The 22468-nt window shown below is 33.5% G+C and overlaps 1 protein-coding gene across 1 annotated transcript; it reads right to left on the bottom strand.

The window, feature by feature from the left end:
- Positions 1 to 568: 568 nt before the first annotated feature.
- LOC110992194 (serine/threonine-protein kinase ATR) lies at positions 569 to 22401 on the bottom strand. The gene is made up of 26 exons (XM_045629275.1): positions 21686 to 22401; positions 21477 to 21602; positions 20004 to 21402; positions 19350 to 19898; positions 17751 to 19212; positions 17061 to 17263; positions 16099 to 16635; positions 15555 to 15658; positions 14784 to 14974; positions 13990 to 14129; positions 13604 to 13762; positions 12647 to 12873; positions 11588 to 11741; positions 10881 to 10991; positions 9941 to 10107; positions 9313 to 9442; positions 8570 to 8733; positions 8104 to 8260; positions 7299 to 7538; positions 5736 to 5973; positions 4871 to 5116; positions 3535 to 3691; positions 2770 to 2834; positions 2129 to 2312; positions 1348 to 1531; positions 569 to 715 (listed from the first exon to the last, which is right to left on the bottom strand). The coding sequence occupies exons 1-26, from the start codon at positions 21820 to 21822 to the stop codon at positions 587 to 589; spliced, it is 7560 nt and encodes a 2519-aa protein (XP_045485231.1). The 5' UTR covers positions 21823 to 22401; the 3' UTR covers positions 569 to 586.
- Between the last annotated feature and the right edge of the window lie 67 nt (positions 22402 to 22468).

The following is a 22468-nucleotide window of genomic DNA, read 5'->3' as shown; positions in this document are numbered from 1 at the left end:
GCAAAGTGTATTAATTTGGTCGGTACACGGACGATTATGGCGGAAGCCAGCTTGTTCCGTGCGATGGAGAGGCTCGATGGCTCAAGACAACCTGTCCATGATAATTCTGCAAAAAACTTTGGAACGGAGCTTGACTGAGATCACCCTTCTTAAGCAGTGTTATACTTCTTTGTTCATATACGAAGCCCTCTGTTCTAGTGCTCTGTACGCTTCTCACCGATCCAGATTTTCCATAAGTAAAATATAAACTAATAAGATAAAAACCTATAAGTACTAAATAAATACTTTTTCTCTTCACTTAAAACCTCCCTCAGAGTTACAGGAATTTAAAATATCGATTTGGTCCTTGGGCTGGATCAACTCGATAGTTTTTTTAATTGTCCTTCGAGTTTTACTTACGTTAATTTATGGCCAGTTCGTTCCTTTTTTTTAATTTATAACGTTTGTGGTATAAACTGGTTTAAACCACAAACACAGAGAACATGGGGTGAATATAAGGGGTAAGGCATATTAAAAATACAAATAGCATTTAAATATTTTATTTATCACATTGTACATTTATTTAATTATTGTACTAGAGAAATGTTTACAAAAATGGCCCCCATCCGATATACATCTGACACAAGTTATGTACACTCGTAGCTTCAACTATGAGATGTTCCACTTGACCTTCTGCAGACAGGGAAAGAGATAGCTGCTTATTCTTGGTTTTAACCTGAAATTTCATGAGGATTCATTGAAAACCGGTAACTAAATATAATTTTTGAAGGATTTTTTTTTGAAGTTCAAATAGTGTACATAACAATTGTTAAAAAGAAAAGAAACAAATCACCAGATTATATTTTAATTTAAACAGGCACTACATTGTTGAAAGCGATGGTCAAAAGAGAAAAAAAATAACGGATCGTTTGTATTGCTATTGTATGATCTTGATCGATTCGTGGAATTTCACGGAAGGTTTAAATATTGGGAAACAAATAATAAGTAAGGAGTATATAATAACTAAGTTAAAAGGCTAGGCTGTTATTGAACGGCTAATTATAATAGTTGGCTGCGACATAGACTTAAAAATTCATAGATGTACGTATAGTATGAGGTGATTGGACCTCATATAATATCTTTGATCTGTTTCAAAACAATTGTATTAAGTGTTGGCATAAATATATGTTGGCGATCCGAAGTTCAACGGGTCAACCTAATTTGTTATCAAAACCATAAATAAATTATTATGTAACAAATAAACTTTCTAATTATTCCCTTTAACTCAGCCAGGTTTTTTTGTATACCCGTCCATATTTTGCGAGAATGATATTTACATGAACTCTAGCGTTAAATTTCGTTGCTTACCATTCCATTGAGTCTTTGTTTGATATGTCTTAAATGATGTACAGCTTGTTCGTTGGTCCTTTCAGCGCAGTCAAGTCGTGCTCGGCCCCACGATACCAAGGGATCGTATACGAATGGACCAATCACTGACATCAACGCTGCTGTTTGTTCTCGTAACGCACGCATTACCGCTTCGCAGCTTTTTCTGAAAATTATTGAAATTATTAATTTTAATTTTAAAACCATGAGATGGTTTTAAGTATATGGAAATTGTATATCCGGAAATGTTTTGAATTGTACCTACAACTGATTTATGTACTTATATAAAGATTCACTGAGTGTCAGTTTACCTATTCGTATCTAACACTAGCTCTAAACAATCTTTTTTTATTAATTAACTTCGTAAAATTACAATATAAAAATTGATATAATTAAAAGGCGGACTTATCGCTTTCGAGTGATCTCATCCAGGCAATCTCTCTGGTTAAAAATAAATAATACTAAATAACATAAGGAAGGCAAGAAGTGCAATATTACATAAAGCTATTAAGAAGACGAAAAAATACTTCTACTCTTCATCAAGAAATAATATATTGCGACTCAAAGCACTTAAAAAATTGGAAAGAAAATAAAAGTAAGAGAATTATGTCGATATCAAAATGTAATTAAAAGTGGTAATTTTATACGTACAAATACAAGCTACTTAAAATTCAAGCAATATTAACGTTCCAAAATCTCACCCTGTATGAAACCTAATTTTTTCTTAATAAACGATTTATCCAGAATTCTACTCAAAACTTACCGAAACATCCCCTCGTGCTTTAGTGGCCCCATAGCAGCCTCCATGTTATGGGTGAGACGAAAAGGCACTCTCTCAGGCCACTCAAAAGCCTCGCCCTTATTGAAGAGACAGTTAAAGTCCACATGAACTGTATCACCATTGGTTGAATCAAAAGATATATTCTCGCCGTGTCTGTCGCCAAGTCCTGAATTTTTAACAAATTATTGCACACGTATTGTATACGGTCTTTTTAATAATAAACATACAATTTAATTTTTTAAGCTATTAAAAGCTTTTTTGTATCTTGACTAAGTTTAGCTCAGTACAAGGTAAAACGTAGTAGGTTAGGATATATATATATATATATATATATACGAGTGTAAGGAACAAACAAAATTCTTGTCCTAGTGTCGTTTTAGTAGTCTAAATGACGCGTGACGTCATATAGTAGTTGTAAGAAAATTTTAATAACAAATTTTAACTGTTGCAATTGTGGAACTGACTATAACTTTAGGCTTCCTTAAGTTAATATAAAAAATTCAAAATCTAATAAAAACTATTTTATACATAGCTCTTAATCTCGGGGAACAATTATAGCAATGTCTGTAGTTATAAACGTTAATTATGTACTAGATAGTTTATGGGTATTAATAATAACTTACCCAAAATATACCCCACCATTGACATAACAGCTGTAGTTCTGATGTATGCCGATCGCGCTTGATACCTAATAAATTAAAGAAAATGTTTAATCCTTGTACAGACAGATACAAGATTAGAATGTCTAGAGTCTAGACCAATGTTTCCGGTGCGGACCATTTACAGGGGGCAATTTGATTATTAAGGGGGCAATTTGATTATTAAGGGGGCAATTTGATTATTAAGGGGGCTATTCGAAATTTCATTAAAATGATTACGAATTTGAATTTGGGTTTTTCACTATGTTTTGTAAATAATTTCCCCCTAATTTCTTCCTAAAACCTATCAATTAACATTTTTAAGTGAAAAATTCATTTTTTAATTAAAAAATTATATGTTTGGGGCATAAGAATCTTAGAAAGGCATGGCACAATTAATAGGGTAGCAAACACGGGTGTCGACATAATTACTAAAAAAAAATCAGAAGTCGTAATAAAGAGAAGTCAAAAAGGTAAAGGAAAAATAATTATAAGTTTACAATAATACATAGCTTCAATTCAGTCAAGTGTTTTCTTTAAACTCAATAATTACTGTTGGCTTAATTACCAAATAAGAAAATCAAAGAAATCCTCCCTCTCCAATAGTAGCGTAATACTAGAATGGTCCCATATAGGAAATAACAACCTTAAATTAAATATTAAAACTAAAATATTCTAAGAGAATGCAGGTCAAAATTGTATAGGTTTTTACCACAAGCCAAAAGTAAAAGCGTATTTTATAATACTCACCATCCATATGGATCGGCGAAGACCCTCCTAAACCACTCCTGGAAGAGTGGTGGATGTCTCACAAGCAGCTGTTGCTCGAATATACGCCGTTTCTTATCTACTGGATCTTTGTTGAGGCACATCATTTCTTTTAGTTCGCGGTTGCTTGTATGGATACCTAAGTAGATAATAACACAATATTCAAAAGAGGAAACATTTTTATATCTATACTAGCGGATCCGACAGACGTTGTCCTGTCTACACGTCTTTAATTTCAAAATTTCAATTTTTTTTTAAGCCATTTTGATGAAAATTATTATTCAAATGTTATGACAATATCTAACGATCCAGCACATGGTCACACACGATATAACACAATGATAACAAAACTTTTTTTAAATTTCGGGACAGACTAAAATTAAAATTCGAATATTATTTAAAATTTGACACTGCGATGGTAGCGCCGTCTGTCGGATCCAATGTAAAACATTCCAAAATCAACAACAACTAATAAATTGAAAATTAATTAAAAAAACATTGTCCAGCGGACAAAATTGTGAATCTAAACCATTCCCAGATCCCCTTGAACACACACAAAAAATTTCGTCTAAATCGGTCGTTTAGGAGGAGTTCAGTCACATACACACGCACACAAGAAATATATATATTAAGATGTTTGTATCGAATTACGGCATGAATGTTACATTATACCTGAGAAACGGCTATATGTATTTCGAAAATACAATAAATACATACTATAAAGTCAGAGACTACTTAATACATATACATAGAAAATCTAGGCCATTAATAGTAAAATTCTACATAAGAAAAATTGGCTGTCCAATTCTCTTCTTTCCATAGTAAGTTATTTTTTAACCGACTTGAAAACCGAAGGAGGAGGTGTACGTAGTGCCTAACACATATTTACTAATTATCGTATGTGTGATTCATATACTCATGTATAAAATAAAATTACATTTTATTTATTTCAAAAATTTCAAAAATAATTTTTCTACACTAACAAAACCTGTTATTTTTTTTTCACATTTTTAGTCAATATGTTGTTCTAAACGATGTCGTCGTAAACGGTTTACACTGTTAATAATATTTTAATCCACTGTTGTAATCTTGGGATGCTTAAATTTTTTTTAAATTACAACAATAATTTGTCATCAAAAATAGCTATATAAAGCTATTAATACAATAGTCCAAGTAAAAATTATATTTAGACCGTTTCACTGATTATTCAGTCGAAGTGTACCTATTGATTAGTATGAAGATGTTTCTAATAAATTATTTCAAACAATTTACTTCCAAATATGAGACATATTTTATAGATTTTTTCAGTTTTACTAACCTTTTTGTTTATAAATATGTATTAGCACCGGCCTTAAGCCTACGAGATTTGGGACCCACTCGATAAGGCCACATTCCTCGTTCAGGGGTAAAACACTATAGGTTCGAATGTAAAGCCGCCTACGTCTCGTTTCCGGCGCATCTTGAAGGAACCTGTTCACAACCGCATTGAATTCCATCAGACGAAAGTCTTTTCGAAGATCGTCTCGAGGCTTCAACATTATTATGTACGATTTACCATCTGAACCTGCAAATAATTAAAATACATTATAAACATAATGTTAGTCTATTAGATTATTCGGTAAGCCATCAAAAAAAGTACAGGAAAGAAAAAAATATTTGAAAGTTTTTTTTTTATATTATAAAATATTCCAGTATACTTTACGGTTTAGCCTAGCGCGTAAAAAGCGTTCGAGTATGACGTAACAAATGTTGGGGGAGATTGGGGTAAAACGTTACGTTGCGGAGTCGGAATTGAATCATGCGTTATTGTTAATATTATTTTCGACTTTCCGATACTTTACACCACATAAATGGCAACTTTTAGGTTTAATGAGTCACTGGGTGGTAAAGAAGAGTTTTACTATTGGGTACAGAGAAACGTTATGTTACATGGGGGGGGGAGGTAAAGCATCTCTACAAATTGCGTGACGTAATTCTTAATTATTATATTTAAGTATTCCTACAGCTAATCACAAAACAATATTCAAACACTACACACAAAAGCCAAAACGGAATACACATTGAAACAGAAACATAAAGTACAGTTTTACAAAGCTTTTTTTATTTCTTGAACGCTCCCGAAGTCGTACACTTTGCACTCATAATGTATACGTTCAGCAAATGTCTAAAAATGGCAGACAAACCTTTCAACGTGACTTTCCTCGGTTTTTGTAAGGACGGCAATATCTGTATTTGCTCCTCTATACCTGCGATATAGACCGGTGGCGCCGCGGGTATATTAAAATCTATGCGTTCCTGTCTAGCCGCTTTTGATGGCAGAACGATTTTACAGAACTCCTGGAACGGCATCATTATATGGCTGAAGTTATCCCTTGCCAGAAGACGCGGAAGAGTTTGGACTAGAGATGATACTTTGGTTGTCTGAAAAATATTTTTGTAAAGTGTTAGCTATACCTATGAATAAACTTTATTTTATTTGTATTAAAATAAATGGTATACATATAGCAATCATTATCATGAATCCCGAAATATCACCGCTCTTATTCAATGTGTACACAGAGCTAATAATGCGGATCACTTTGGAGGACTGGACAGACGGTGTAACAATTGGTGGATACAGGATTGCGAACTTGCGTTACGCGGATGATACGACTTTGTTTGCATCCAGTTCGCAATACTTGGAAGAGCTTCTGTTAAAGATGGAGCGAGTGAGTCGTGAATTTGGCCTCAGGATAAATCGTAGCAAAACCAAGGTGATGATTGTTGACCGTGCCGGAAATAATTCGCCTCAAGTGGCTCAAGTCGCGAAATGCAACGTGGTCCAATCGTAGGCTGCATCGACGAGATCAAACGTCGGATGGGCATCACGAGAATGGCGATGGACAAGATGCAGAAAATATGGGGAAACAGAAATATAACAAAAGCCACGAAGACCAGGCTCGTGAAGGCACTCATATTCCCCATATTTCTGTACGCAGCCGAAACGTGGACCTTGCGAGATGTGGAAAGGCAGAAAATAGACGCTCTCGAAATGTGGTGCTGGAGAAGAATGCTTGGGGTATCGTGGACCGAGTTTCGTACAAACGTCTCGATACTTCAAGGACTCGGTGTTAAGCAGCGTCTATTATCAACAGTACAATCTCGCATCCTTACATTCTTCGGTCACGTATCTCGGCGTGGCGATCAGTCCCTAGAACGCCTTGTCGTCCAGGGGAAGGTGGAAGGCGCTAGACCGCGCGGCAGGTCACCTACACGCTGGACTGATCAGATTAAGTCCGCCGTAGGAGAAACACACATTCTTTTATGTATAAATATATAAAAAAAACAGAGGAAAAAGATGAAAGAAAGAAAAGGACCAAATAATATTTTGTGTTTGTTTTCCTGATACCTTTCTCCTACTGTGGGAGCCGTCCGTGCCTTGTGTGTATTGGGTATATATGTGTGTGTTTGTGTAATAGGGATATGCTGGTTTCCTACCGTTTTCAATCATAGTACAAGTGTATATAATAACAGCCGTGACTCAAACACACGACCTCAGGAGCTTGCGATAAAAACCATTTTCACATCACATCACCGCCAAAGGAATTTGTATGAAAATCACTTGTTCAAGCATTGTCACTAGACCACTTCTATATTAATTTGATTGACATTAGTTAGGGCTACGCCTAACGTAGTTAGTTCGCCTGAAACCCCAGGGCTGATACGTGTTTAGCCACTAATGCAAAAAAAAAATTAAATATACTTACAGATCCACTTTCAGCAATAGGTTTATTGCAGAGTTCTATCAATTTCTCAGCCAATTGTGTGAAGTCAGACACGAGTTTCAACATATGCGGTTCTTTGAGTCTCGGATCAGCAAACACGTCGGCACATCGCTTTATTCGTTGAGGGTAACTGGACTTCACTACGCAGAGCATCATCCATAATGTATGTTGAGGGTAGGCCATTATGAGTTTCACTATTATTGCTTTAAGTTGAAGGTAGACCTAAAATAAAATAAAAATACTTTTAAAATGAGAATAACGTATTATAAGATTTAAATAGTGCGGTCACTAACGGCTACGATTGATTTCTAAAGAAGAGAATTGATTAGAGAGAGACAGAGGGTAAAGGGTCATGTTTTTTTTTACTTTAACTTTTTGGGTAGTAGTTTATTAATAGTTTTTTGTATTATTTTAGATGAAGGGTTCTTATTTTAAATTAACCTTTTTTATAAGATTTCATGTACTTCTTGCACTATATACTTCATATTTCTGTTTATTTTTCCCTTAATAGGGTTGCCTAGAAGAGATTCTTAGCGATACGGCCGCCAGTTGCATCCCTTGTTTTTTGTATAAATGTAACGAATTGCGAAAAAATAACTTCAGTATAGTTCGACAGTATATTATGTAAGTGAATAGACGCTTAGTATTAATTATTTTATTTCGCATAACCGCCAACCGGCTCAATTAGCGCGGACTATGTTCTCAAATTACTGAAAAATACTAATAATTTATATTGAGATAGATAATCTAGGGTAAAAAAAAATTTTTTATATTAAAAAAGTGTTACCTCTTTAACTGGATGACATATCCTGGACACAATTTGGGAGAAGGCAGTCAAATAAAGGTATATTGGTAGTCTCTCAGAATAAGTTTTGATGATGTCAGTCATTTGCGCAAGCACCGAGTGGATACTTGTATCTGATGACGTCACTTCCACATCCAACCTATAAGTTAAAACTTAAATTTTAATGTTTTAGGAAAGGTGCGGTCACAATAATCTATATGGATATTCATGTGTCGTGTGTCATTACATACACAAAGTACTAGTTTTTTGTTAATAACTTAAACTCATGCGCATAATAAAGCTTGTGTCAAAATTGTTAATAAGCTCCACTCCACTCTAGGGGGTGTGTTCCGGATAATTAAACTACATATTTAAAAACCAAAAGACATATATATGAATACATTTTTAAGAAAAAGTAAATTTTGTTTTGTACTTTCCTGACATTAATTGTAAAACAACATTCTCATACCATATTGACAGCATCCTAGGCATGCTCTGGTACAAATATTTATGTCCATATTGTAAAGCTTTCCCATAACTGTTTAAGGCATAAATACGTCTAGTCCACATTGCACCATTATCGCTTGCCACTTCAGAACTACTCACTTTCTCGTAATAAGAACCCAAACAGACCTGAAAACATTATTAATTTCATTATTTAGTATGTTTATGGAAATATATTTATCTGTATTAGTCTGTGCTGAAAGAGATCTGTCGTGAGATTTAGACATGATATAGGATGTGTGAAGTAAAGAGAGTTAGTATAGATGCAAAAGAAGTCAACGTATTTTTAATTTAACATTAAGGTCGTTGCAGCATTTTTTATGTTGAAAACATTGTAACGTCATTATACTTCGACATATTTTGATATAAAAGAAAAATAAATGTAAATTTTTCTGAATATATGAATGATAAAAAATAATTAATATATATAATATGTTAGGATTATCAGATAATTGTCGAGTCAATTGATCGTTGATTTTCATTAATTTCTCTATCGCTTTTAAGAAACATAATTCTATTTTCAATAATTTAATTTGATCCGATTTCTTTTGTTATTATTCAATTGTTTCATAGTTTGCAATTATTACTAAACGAATAAATGGTGAATTGTAATAGCGCCTTTGTTTGTGCGGATAGAAGTGTAAAATTATTTTTCAATGATCTCAGGCATTAACAATCTCTCTGAATCTATATTAAAATAAAACTCACAAGACTTTTCTCCCATTGCTTGAAAACATCAACTGCTTCCTTGTAGTACCCAATATTGACGTCTACGTCCACATTCGTTGTCTCATCGTTGTATTTCGCGATCAGCAACTTTGCTTTAGCACATATTTTTCTAAAACCATTATACTATTAAAAACTAAGAAAAGTTGATTTCAGCGTGCGACTCTCATGCTTGAGGTAGGTTCGAACCCCGTCTACGCACCAAAAGACTTTCTGTCAACGTGCGCATTTAACACTTGGTCGTACGTTTAAGGCAAACACAGGCAAGAAAAATGAAATGATCACTGAGCTCACAATGAACAGTACAGATATCAGAGGCCCAGACCTAAAAGAAAAAAAATCATTGGCGCTACGTTTTACGTCTGAGATGTCAACCCAGCTCGGGTGGTCTGCCTTCTATGCCTGACACACGCCGGTTTTTTGGGGTCAAAGGCATGGTTTCTTCACTATGTTATCATTTACCGTACGCGCGAGTGTTAAATGCGCAAATAGTCCATTGGTACATTGGGCTCAGCCGGGGTTCGAACTTGAAACTAGGCCAACGTAACGATGAAAGGTAACTTATAAAAACAAATATAGATTTATTAATTAAATTAAAATAAACTCGTACCTTTGTTCTTGGCTAAGATTTTCAAGTTGTGGATATGCATCATCTAAGCCTCGTCGTAAGGTCGTAAACGCCTGCTCCTGTTGTCCTCTAGCCCAGTACATTTTGGCTTTTTCAATAAACAACTGTTCTGGTTGATATTCCTCTGCGTTTAATATGTACATATACGCCTATGAAATAAAATATAACATTAAAATATTTGTAATTAATCCGTCTATTTATCGGATAAAGGGAATACACGAAAGACGAATCGCTGTAATAAATCATCAGATTTTTTTACCGAAAATCGAACCTGAAACCGGTTTAACACATAAATAAAAAAAATGTGAGCCGTCACAGCACGCCTGGCAGATGTGAAACATCGACATTATTTTGTAAAAGTAATACGCAGAAAAGAACAGACTGTGATAGGAACTAAATATGTCATAATGATAAAATAAAATATCACGATTTTTTTCCAGATAACGATGACTATTTGTTGAATAAACATTATTTTCACTAAATATTTTTAATGTTAATTTACTACTGCATTTAGACTGTTGTATATCATATAGCGTGGCGACTCGTCGCCACGGCATGCGTCGCCACGCCAGAAATCGGTTTTACGTGCGGCTATAGATGTTTCACATCAACAAGAAATGTAACCAGTTTAGTTTTATAACCTGCTGATCCTTTCCCTTATCCTATGTAATTCTGGTTCGATATAAAAGTCTTTTTCTTTAGATAAAATTACTTTTTTATCTTTAATGTATTACTATAGGCACGTAAGTCTAGCGCTGGCCGATACGTGGAGGGGATTGCTGCGCATGTGTGTGGTGCGAGGGCCGGAATGCGACTGGAGAGCCAATCGACGCTCTTTATTCCGCTAGCCCCCCTCAGGTACCTTATTTTTTACTTCTACGCAATAACGGTCAGCGCTAGAGTTTCGTGCCGCTACTAATACCTGTTGAAAAATTCCGGCTTTCCTTGCGTGTTTTGCGCTTTGAAGCCACAAGTCACCGATGCAGGATCGGAGTTTACCTGACGTCATTGGGTGTGTTGGTTCCAGTAACTCCTACGAATAAAAATATACAGTTCATTATAGATCTTAAGACAATCTGTCAAATAAGTGAAACTTCAGAAAACAAAACAGCTCCTGTAATTAGATTTAAGATTGATTGAAGTTAGTTTATTTAATAATACATATAAAAATATAATAACAGCTCACAACAAAACTAGAATCACAATGAGCAATGATAAATGGATTGTCTTTGGCTGTTCTTTAATAAAGTTTTAAAATATTCTTTTTTATTATATTTGATGAACAAAGATTTTTTTTAATCAATCGAAAAGATTCTAACGCTTTTTAATTAAGAAACCATAAAAAATATATATCTAATATACGATATTAGTAAGTAATATAGAAATTATTGAGTGTCCAAATTTATCGTAGTGTTATTCAAATTAGGAATTTCAGTGTAGAAAAAAAACAATATAATATATAAAATATAGTATTTATATTACTATACTTTTAATTATTTGTATATTTAAATTATTTATATAAATTTATTATTTAATATTAATGCACATGCAACGCGGCACATTAAAATCTTCCAATTTAGATTTAAACATTAATTTCATATGAAGAATAATAAAATATTTCTTAAATACCTGTGTGTGTTGCAATAGTATTCTTCTTATACGTAATAAGGGCTCCACAGTTCTCACATCAGATTGTACCACAGACAATCTCTGCCTCCATTCGTCGAGTAAACTACTTATTAATTCATCACCATAATTTTCGCCATCTTGGATGTTTTTGAGCCTAAAATACAGAGAAAGTTGTACAGCCTGTGCTCAATCAATCAATCAATCAAAATTTATTTATTCAGTTTAGATGCGACTTAAGGCATGCTTATGAATGTCAAAAACGTTTACAAAATTCGCGAAAGAGCAAAACTACGCCAACCGTTCGCAAGACTACCAGGAGGTCTTGTTCTGAGAAGAACGGGCAAGAAACCCAGCAAGTTTTATCCTCCCTTTACATAAAATAATTCAAAAGAAAATGCAATAAACCACAACGTCATGCTATTCCTGGCATTAAAGTTGTTATATGGAAAGAAATGTAAGTGTATAGAATGCGAATTTAATGACGTGGAATAAGTGATACCATCGTGATCCTATGTTCCAAAATAAACGTATTTTATTTAAAAAAAAAGAAAGAACCAATGTGTGTAGTATAAGAAAAATATTTGTTGAAAACACTCTAATCCTAGTGACGTTAAATGGAGTCTAGACTAGAATTTTCAAAACAAAATCAAATATTTGAGTTCTGCGGAAATGCACATTTACTCCGTCGTTGATCTTTTTCTTAATCGGCAGATCAGCATACTGTATCTACTTTTGTACTGAATCAACAATTATTGTTTACCGGGTATCCTAGGACCTAAGTTAAAACCAACCAAACATGGATTCGGCAAACATAGAGTCAACGATAGAAGATACGAACCAATCTCTCTCTATTTATAGTGGACTAAAAGTAATAGAGTCATAAATTTAATTTTTTATTACTCCAAAAACCGTATCTTTATCTCGGATTCTAAAGTGAATTATTTTATTAAATAAACTATCATATATATATTAGTGTAATGAATGTCGACGCTTAATGTGCGGAGTAATTGTGACCAATTTTTGTTCTACCGTCACATAATTTTTTTTTTTAACATTTACCCTTTCAGAGCTTCCTCGGCATGTCCGGCTTCGGATATGATATGTAGACCTAAAACACTTTGATAACCACTACGTAACGCACTTTCGCCGCGAGTTTCCGCATCCATTTGCGATAGAAGCCTGTTCCTTGCGTCTGCGCATGACACTTTGAAATAATCCTCTTCTTGCTTACGATACGACAGAAGAATTCGACCCATTAACAGACCCCAGTTTTCACGTGATGATGGCTGCAAAGATTTGTTTACCTATAATATCCTTTCAGAGAGAATTCGTTTCTCAGAATACATTATAAAGAAGTTTCATAATCGCTACATATTATAAAACAAAGTCGCTTTCTCTGTCCCTATGTCCCTTTGTATGCTTAAATCTTATTTTCTTATTCTTTGTATTTTAAATCTTTGAAACTACGCAACGGATTTTGATGCGGTTTTTTTTAATAGATAGAGAGATTCAAGAGGAAGGTTTATATTATAAAAATTAAATTATTAGTTTTTTTAAGTTCATACATATGAAATAGTTGTGCCTTAATAGTAATCTGGGCTAGACATTTTTATATACAGAGTGCGACGTAATGAATGTATAATATGGTATCTGCGAGTAGAGGGCGCTGTAATATTCCACAGAAAACATGTATGTTAATTAAAAGTCCCTAGTTTTTCAAAATAATCCAATTTTTTAAAGATTTAAAAAAATTACATCCGTTGCGTCTATTGGTTGCAAGACTAAAAGAATCTTTTATCTGTTATTTAGAAAGTATTTCTGTTAACTATGATTTTTTGGGCGTGTGCATTTTTTTAAACTCGGATCTAACTCAAATTTCACGTTTTGAGATTTTTACAAGTTAAACCTAACAAGGCGTCACCTGAGTGATTCATTACGCCACAACCGGTACAATTAAGACTTCAGTCAGTAAGCCATACATAGTAAGCCCTTACCACTTACGATAAGTCCACTTACCACAGATTTAGAGACTATTTCATCCAGTTGTTCAAACCTTCCCAGTCGCCATAAGGGTTCAGCAGATAATTCCATCATAGTGTCATCGACTTCTTGTTCACTTAATAGTCGATAAGCTGTAAATGGCTGGTCTAGACCCAAGTAACAGTCGATCATACCCTAAAATAACATTCGAGTTGGTCCTAGTTTGTTTATGGATTGTGAAATTAAGAAAACAATAAAAAAACATAGTATTTTATATGTATCATGTTTTTACAAAACCTATAATCCAAATAGTCAATGCAAGTTCCAAAAATATACCTAAATCGAAATCTCCAAAAATAATTGGGAATTATATGTGTTAAAAAAAATAGTATCACATATGAAATAAATATACAAAACTTTACCTGAAGACTATGTCTGTCTAGCTGTCCCTCCTGCGCAAGCCGCTCGTAGCAAAGCGCCGCGTCTTGCAAACGTCCTGTCACTACCTGCGCTAGTATTAACTCCTTCAAGGATGGTTCTGATCGCTTTATCGTTAAAATTCCTGAAAATATTTGGTCCTTCGATACAGATTTCATATTTCATCTAAATGCTAGCTTTAATAACACTCCAAATAAGAAAAAAACATAAAAAGCGACAGATTTATTAGATTATGATTTCTAAATAATACAAATTTAAATTTAAAACAATTTTTGCACGATAAGAATATTTTCAGGATAGGACAGGTTGACAAGATATTTTTTTAGATTCTAAGTAATATGTATGTAATGTGAGTTTTGAAAAGTTAGTGATAATTTTGTTTTTAAGGAAGTGGTTAAAGATGAAAAGCCTCGGAAGGAAAAAAAGCGTTGGGTGAAAAAAGGGCGTTTTTTGGGTTGCTTATATAGGTTTGCGTTGTGTTTGAGCTGATGCATCGCATGTATCCTTCCAAAAAAGATAGCTCTGCGAAACTCTTAGGACGGATGGGTCAATTTATTAAGTTATATTTTTTTATTGATAAAAGCTTACACACACGGCACACTGATACATTTGTAAAAGAACCAAATACAAAGCACCTATAGGCACACACTAGGACTGGCAGTGTTAAAACCTAGGACGGTTCTGGGAAACGGTCGAAACAAAAACAAAATGGGAAATCTACAACACACTTAATACCGAAGATTTTTGAAGTTTAAATCAGATCTTTTATATGACTTACCAGCAACAGAGTCGGGTTCATCCAACAATGCATATATTTCAGCCAGAAATGGTAACTGATTCTGGATCCTCTGTTTATCACCATCCATGTATAACTCGAGATACTGTAGAGCTCTTTCCAACTCCCCACATGCGAAATTTCCTCTTGCTATTGCTAATTTATCAAATTTCTCCATAAACTTATGTATTGCCCTATAAAAAAACGAGTGTGCTTATGACCACACGACTGAAGTGAAACTTCTTACGCTCCATCTGAGTATATATATATATATATATAAGTGTGTGTACAATATATACATGTATGTACATACATACATACATTAATTTTCTATAAATATTTAAATATATTTCATGTTTTCATTGGTAAATTAATATTTTTATTTTAGCATAGATCTTTTATTTTTATTATTTAATTTGCTATTATTTACCCGAAAATTAACAAAACTTGAACTCTAAAATGAATTTACAGTTTTATGCACTTTAAACGTAGAATATTGAATGTATTGAACAAAATATTAATTCATAAAATTGTTCAAAACGAAATAGAGTTACGAAAAATAACCAAAGAATCACCGTTCGCGTAACGCTAGTAAACTCGCAAACGAACTACTGACTGAAATATATATATATACCACTCAACTTCCGTTCGCATTGCCCGATCTCACTTTTCGTAACGCGTCACACGTTCGCCAGCTTACTCCCCAAGTCGTTTATTATTAAATTAGTTTTTATTCAACTAGGCTAGGCTTATTAAGAAGAAAAATGTACTAACTTATAATTCTCGTTCTCTTGAGGACGCTGCTTAGTATGCAACCATTCCAGAAGCCATCTATTTAGGAAATCTAAAAGCGTGTAGACAGTCTTGCTACATTTTCCCTGAAATATACGTACACATAAAAAATCTTACTTCTGAAGAGCAGTGTTAGCTTCAGCGTGCGACTCTCATCCCTGAGGTGGTAGGTTCGATCCCAGGCTGTGCATCAATAGAGTTTCTTTCTATGCGCGTATTTAACATTTGCTCGAACGGTGAAGGAAAACATTGTGAAGAAAACGACATGTCTTAGACCCAAAACGTCGACGATGTGTGTCAGGCACTGGAGGCTGATCACCTACTTGCCTATTACATTTAAAAAATTATCTTAATTTTACCTAAAGAGGTTTTAGTGCCACTGATTTATTTATTTTTTTTATTTAAAAGATCTTACTAGGGAAACATAACTTTCTGAGTCCTGCAAACAAAACTTTCGATCTCGGCCGCATGAAGAACATTCGAGAAACAGGAGAAACGCACAATCGATTGCTATAATTCTTATTACCTGGTTGCCTTCCTCCGCCTGTATAGAATTAATATTAGGCGTCATTCGTATATGACGTATCATTTTATACTTCGATCGTTCAGATGTAATAGCGACGTCATTTTCATAATTTTCAGCGCACGTATTAATGACCGCTAACATTTCCTCTTGAATATACTGAACGTTATTTTTCGACATCACTGCATGTAACAGAACGTAGGGTAGGAACAAAAACAGAGTTCTGACGTCACGCCGCATGCTTGGATGTACCGTTCGAAGTAATTCCCTTATATTATCCGATTCTATGAGGGGAATCAACTGACCCGACCAATTATGCGACCATTCTAAAAAGGTAGTCGCGTACACGGACCCAAATAGTGGATGAGCCTTTTTTGGCTGAGACGGATAGGCCAATGTGTATCTAGAGCTGAGTAAAGGGGACATTATTTGATGCATATTCTCGGGGAAACTATCCCACACGTCTTTTTTGGACCCAGTTGGTGAAATATCGTAAATTTTGAGAATTTCTTGTATGGTCAGAGCGTAGCAGTCCATGTTCTGAAATTTTTATTAAACATTCTTAAGTGTTGTTAAAATTACCTGTTCCACCGGTTTCAATGTAATTGTATACATAGGTATATAACCAATTAATGGTATGAACAATCTCAGAAATTTTACAAATAGTTTCATATGTGATGTCTATCAGTAACATAGCAAGCAAACACAAAATAACTTTATTCATCTGGGTAACCAAGTATACGTATGTATGTCAACAGAAAAGATGTTAATTTGATTCTAAATTTACATTTACTACCGGTTCACAAGTCTAGGATCACAGACAAGAACTGGCAAGAAACTAATCGCGACTCTTTAATCGGCAAGTTTTGAGTCATAAAATTTGCTTATAAGCAATGATATATATTTAGCGAGAACAATTAATACTAAAATACTGTTCGTACTATAAATAGGTTAATCATACTTACCATAGTATCTTTCTCATACTGAAAAGCTCTAGTCAATTCAATCAGTGCGGTTGCAGCAAAACAATTATCATTAATAGAAAAGGCAAATGGTGAGCGATCTGGTTGTACGTATTGTCTCGGTAAATGACCGGCCTCTATGGCTCCCAATTGACCCAAACACGACCCACTTGAAGCACTTACTTCAGTATTGGGGTCTTTGCAACCTGTACAATATACATTTCAATCTGATACAACAATCAAAAATATATATAGGCAACATTTATTGTCGATTAAAATTATGAGGTTTTCTTTTAATGAAAGGAACTTTGGTAAACCTTGGATCGGCCCCATATTTATGCTTGCTTCTGACTTTTTAACAGGCAAGTAAATAATAAAAATATCAATTGTATAATAAGACTTAATTTTAATTTATAAATTTGCAACCCTGATATCAATACAAGAACTCAGCTTGGGATCAACTACAGTCTAAATATATTATATCAACATCGAAGGGACTAATAAAATTAGTCAAAATATGCCGATGATATCGGTATTAATATAATTCAACTGGGATCCTTGATTTAACCTGTATGTTGATCTAAACGATGTCATCATAACGGTTTTGACTGTATACTATTTGCAATACTAAATCTTTCCCTAGTCGCGAACTATTTTTACGTTGTTATGAAAAATAAGAAAAAAAATACTCACCAACTAATAAACAGTCGATAAGTTCTACGATAACAGGATCAATGTTTTTTCCACCGAATATAGCCTTGTGCAACTCTTTTCTATTGCGTTTCAACAGTTTATTCAAACGTGAAAATGAATATGCCTTTATGCTCGGAATATCATGATTTAAATGCTGCAAATACCATTTTATTTTATCCAAGAAACCATCCGGCTGAGTTCTCCTTACATGTCTTTTAATGACGCTCTTAACTCTCTCTGATATTTTCGCATCGTCGACAAAAAACAATTCAGAAATATATGAACTCAGTAAGTTTTCATTGTTTAGAATGAGATATTGAAAAATTTTATTGATCTCTTGCGGCGCGTACTCAATTTGTTGTAATAAGGAAACGGCAAGATTGGGCAACAGAGGTCCTAATGAAATGGTATCAATGTTATGGATAAAAGCGCTCCATGCTTCTGCTAGAATCTTTGGGAACTCTTTCACGAGAGGCAAAGCAGATCTCAAAGTAGCGAGCACTTTATATCTCAACGGCGTTAGGTATTTTACTCCCATTAACTGCATTATGTCTGGAAAGCTTTTCAAAGCTTTTCTCTTCACTGACAGTGCTACCTTTGCGTTCACTAATTTATGATCAAAGTACGCTAACACTCCAAGAAATTTGGGGTTTAAAAAATCTGCAATTTGAGTTGTACTCATAGATAAACTTCCTTGAGGAGAGGATACATCAGGATCGTGGCATGCTAAATATCTGCACGCATTTAACACTTTTTCTGGATTACAACAATATTGTAAGAGGAACTCCGTCAGTATGATCCTAAAATGCCTTTTAATCAAATTTAAAACCGACATTTTGGTCAACTTCTCAATAATATCGTAACACTTTTTGGAAACATCTTTATTTTCCGTCAAATAGACGTGTACATATATATGCGGAAATCTTTCTATAAGGAAATCTGATACTGAACATTGGACTAAAGACGCGATCTCTTCTATCATAAAGGGAACTTCCTTTATAGTAATGCAATAGGGCATCAAATATGGCAGAAAGTGGTGAACATCCTTGGAGATAAAGTCTCTATAGCCTACAAATCCGAAGGCTCTTACGACCTTAAGCAATGCTACTGCGAAATCTTTGCCATTATTGAGACTGCAATCCACAAAGAGTCGACAGTAGTCCTTTTTATATCTTTGGTATGTTTGGTTAGGGGTATACCTTTGGAATTCACAAACATCCCTGAGATAAACAACTGCTTTAGGGGCAAGAGAACACTGCGGCTGCATTATAAAGTAAACTAAAAGTTTAGTGACTGGCAATATCGCTTTACTATTCCGACATAAGCCCAGTTCTTTAATACAATCTAAGGTTTTGGTCTGCAGATTATAGTCATTTGCTTCCAAACTCTCTTGAGTGGATTTAAGTAGCAAGTTTATACAAATATTAAATACAGTTTCTTTGGTTGGGGAATCTTGATTTTCCTAAAAAATATAATGTCAAATGTATGTGGGTTGTCAGAGTTTGTCACTAAGAATTAACGCCTATTTAGTAAAATTCAGCTTAGGTTAAGTTCAAAGATCAGTTTAGGACAAAATATATAATATACAAAATGACTTACATCAGTACACTGAAGGAATGGTTTCAAAGCTTTCAAAATATATTTGGTGTTTTGCTGATTTATAACAGCAGTTGAAACTCCATAGTCAAATACATAATAATGTTTGCTGATTGCTCCAATGATAGCCCAAAATTCAGATATATCTAAATCTGAATATTGTTGATAATTCAAAAACTTTCCAAACAAATTCTTCAGACCATTTGTTGATGAAAGATTAGTTAGTGTTGAAGCATTTGTTTCTAAAGAATACTGTCTATATTTCTTTTTGATGGTGTCTGAATAATTGTTTATAGAATTTTCATCTTTATGGCATTCATGACATACAATAGAAACATCCCATTTTTCATCCAAGACATATCCAATCGGGTCATTTGTTTTAACAACACTATATGTACCGAGAGACATACATACTAACATAGATAATTTACTCGCTATCGCATTTTGGATATCTCTATCTTTTTGAAGAAACACAGGCAAAAAAATATCACTTATCACTTTGCTTGTTGATATAATTTTGTTACTCAAAAGTAAGGGCACTAATTGTATCACCTGAAAAATACAAGAATTGCTTATAAAACGTAACAGATAAACACTTCATATCACCACAACAGTATTAACACTGGTATGGTCAATGTAATTTTTTTTTTAATTTACCTGTAATCTTGCAGATTTACTTCTCAACAGAGAGCTATAGAGGGTGACTATCAAATTATTCCATGCATCTGTGACTTTCCCCATTAATACTAATTTATTTATTAGCAGATATTTTAATACCACAGACTTAACTTGGTCACCGAATAATAAATTCTGCTCTGAGAAGTGTTCATTGCATTGTAGACATATTATTTGGAAAATCACACTGACCTCCTCCTTTGTTACTCTCTCAGTTAATAAATTTATGCCAAGCATCACTTCCATTATTAATTTAATAGTATCGAGATTGTCCAGGATTATGCTTCTGTTTTTTATCTTTTTCAAGAATGTTGTCCATACACACCTTTTAATGTCTCTATTCAAAAACTCAAATTCTTTGAATGTTTGTTTTCTATATGCACTATGAACATATTGCAATAATCTTAATGCGACTCTACATCTTTGTAAATGATGTGTTATTATAAATTCATCATGTAAATCTTCACACAACTTTACTGACTTTATAACTTCCATTATTTCATTATAAAACCAATTTTCTGCTAGCACCGGCTTATTTGTAACATCAGATAAAGTAGCTAGTATGTTTTTTGAATAACATTTATGTAAATTTTCAATTTCACACTCATCACGGTTTTGAATTTTCAGTATATCTTTAGGAAATTCTACAATGTTGCTTAGAGATAGACAAAATAATTTCAAGTCTCTACTGAATAATTTGCTATTTGTCCCATTTAGAACTATTGTACAAATATTTAATATTATGTCTAGATTTCTCTTATCATGGTGGTGGTGTATAATTTTCAATAACTTAAGAAGTAATAAATTTAAATTACTGAGATACCTATCATTAATTTCTCCTTTTTCATATAAAACAGTAACAGATTGAAAAAATGTTTCTATTAGATGCAAAAAATCTAATTGTACACTTTCATAATCTAATTGAAAATCTACTATAGATACACATCTTATGTTGGATATAAGTTCAACAAAAAATCTAAAACATACTATTTTAATATCAATACTGTAATTTTCCAACATATTCAAAGCTAAATGAAATAAGTTTGTATTCATAACTTTCTTTTCATATATCAGGGTGGGAGGGATGCTGTCTGATAACAGTTGTAGAACTATGTCTATTAAGTTTTTACATGTTTCAATATTTTTGATGCAGACATATATTGGCTCCAAGTTAAGGTTTACATGTGGAATATTAACATTATCAGGTGTAAAGTTCTTAAGTATTACTTCAGTCTTGTCCTTAGAAAATTCCTTATAGAACTGTGCTAGTTTTTGCAGTATTGAATAATATTCTTCATGTAACTTATCAAAAAATGATGCTTTATTCATACATAACACTGTTAATACTTTTAATTGGGCATCCTTACTTGCAGAGTGAATTCTGTAATAAATTATTTTTAGTTATTTGTAGTAGTAATATAGAATATTGTTACAATAATATGCAAATTTTCTGACCTTTGCAGTTCAGGTACAGAACAGACAAAGAATAGTCTTCCCAACAACCATGTATTGAAGGCAGAATAATAAACTTCTAGGCACTTTGAACAACCGGCACGGGGTACTAACACTTCCGAACGGTCTCTGGAATATAAAATATGCGGGATTTAATAACAACTAACCAGATCCAATTAAGTAATATTTGCTCAGTCACTATATAAACTTACCCAGAGAGTTTTAATATTGATGTTAATAATCGATCCAGACCATCTTCTGCATGATCTAAATTATTAAACAAGACCATTGTGGGAACATTAAACATTTGCCAAACTGCAAAAGTTCGATCCTGGTTTTCCTCTTCCATGGCATATAATTTTAAATTTTATCGAATAATTAATACAAAAGTATAAACACTCTATTAGTGAACGAGATTTGACAAAACAATTTAAAAATTTACTTCTGTACATACTTTGTAAACATATAGTATTAACTCATCAGTTAGCTGTGTTTCATCTTTTCGCGGGAATCTATTTTTTTGCCCAAAGGTGAAAGGACAGGCTAAAGCTTTTCGACCATATAACAGATATATCTAAAACTAACGACGAATAAAAGACCTCCAAGTTATTGGAATTGTGAAGTATATTATACATATATCAGTATAATATGGTTAATGGTATGCCATTGCATACAAGAAGTCGCCGTATAACATACTTGTTTTAAAAAATATAGTTTATTTAACAATGTCTCATCGAGAAGTATTGTATTTCTTAAATATAAATAAAACCTTTAAAACTGATCTATCTCTCTTGTTAACTTACTAAAACTTCACATGGTAGCAGAGCGTTTAGTAAAATTAAAGAATATTAGCGAAATACAAAATGTCAATCACTAAGAATAGATCTTTTAACAAAAGAAAACTATGATGGGTAATAGAGGCTGAAGCAGCCCTAGTAAGAAACAAATTATGGAAATACATTGAAAGTCCTTTTTAGTAAGGATCCAAGTGCAGC

The sequence above is a fragment of the Pieris rapae genome, chromosome 8, assembly GCF_905147795.1.
Source record: "Pieris rapae chromosome 8, ilPieRapa1.1, whole genome shotgun sequence".
Classification (NCBI taxonomy): domain Eukaryota; kingdom Metazoa; phylum Arthropoda; class Insecta; order Lepidoptera; family Pieridae; genus Pieris; species Pieris rapae.
This window is presented reverse-complemented; position numbering and strand designations above follow the sequence as displayed.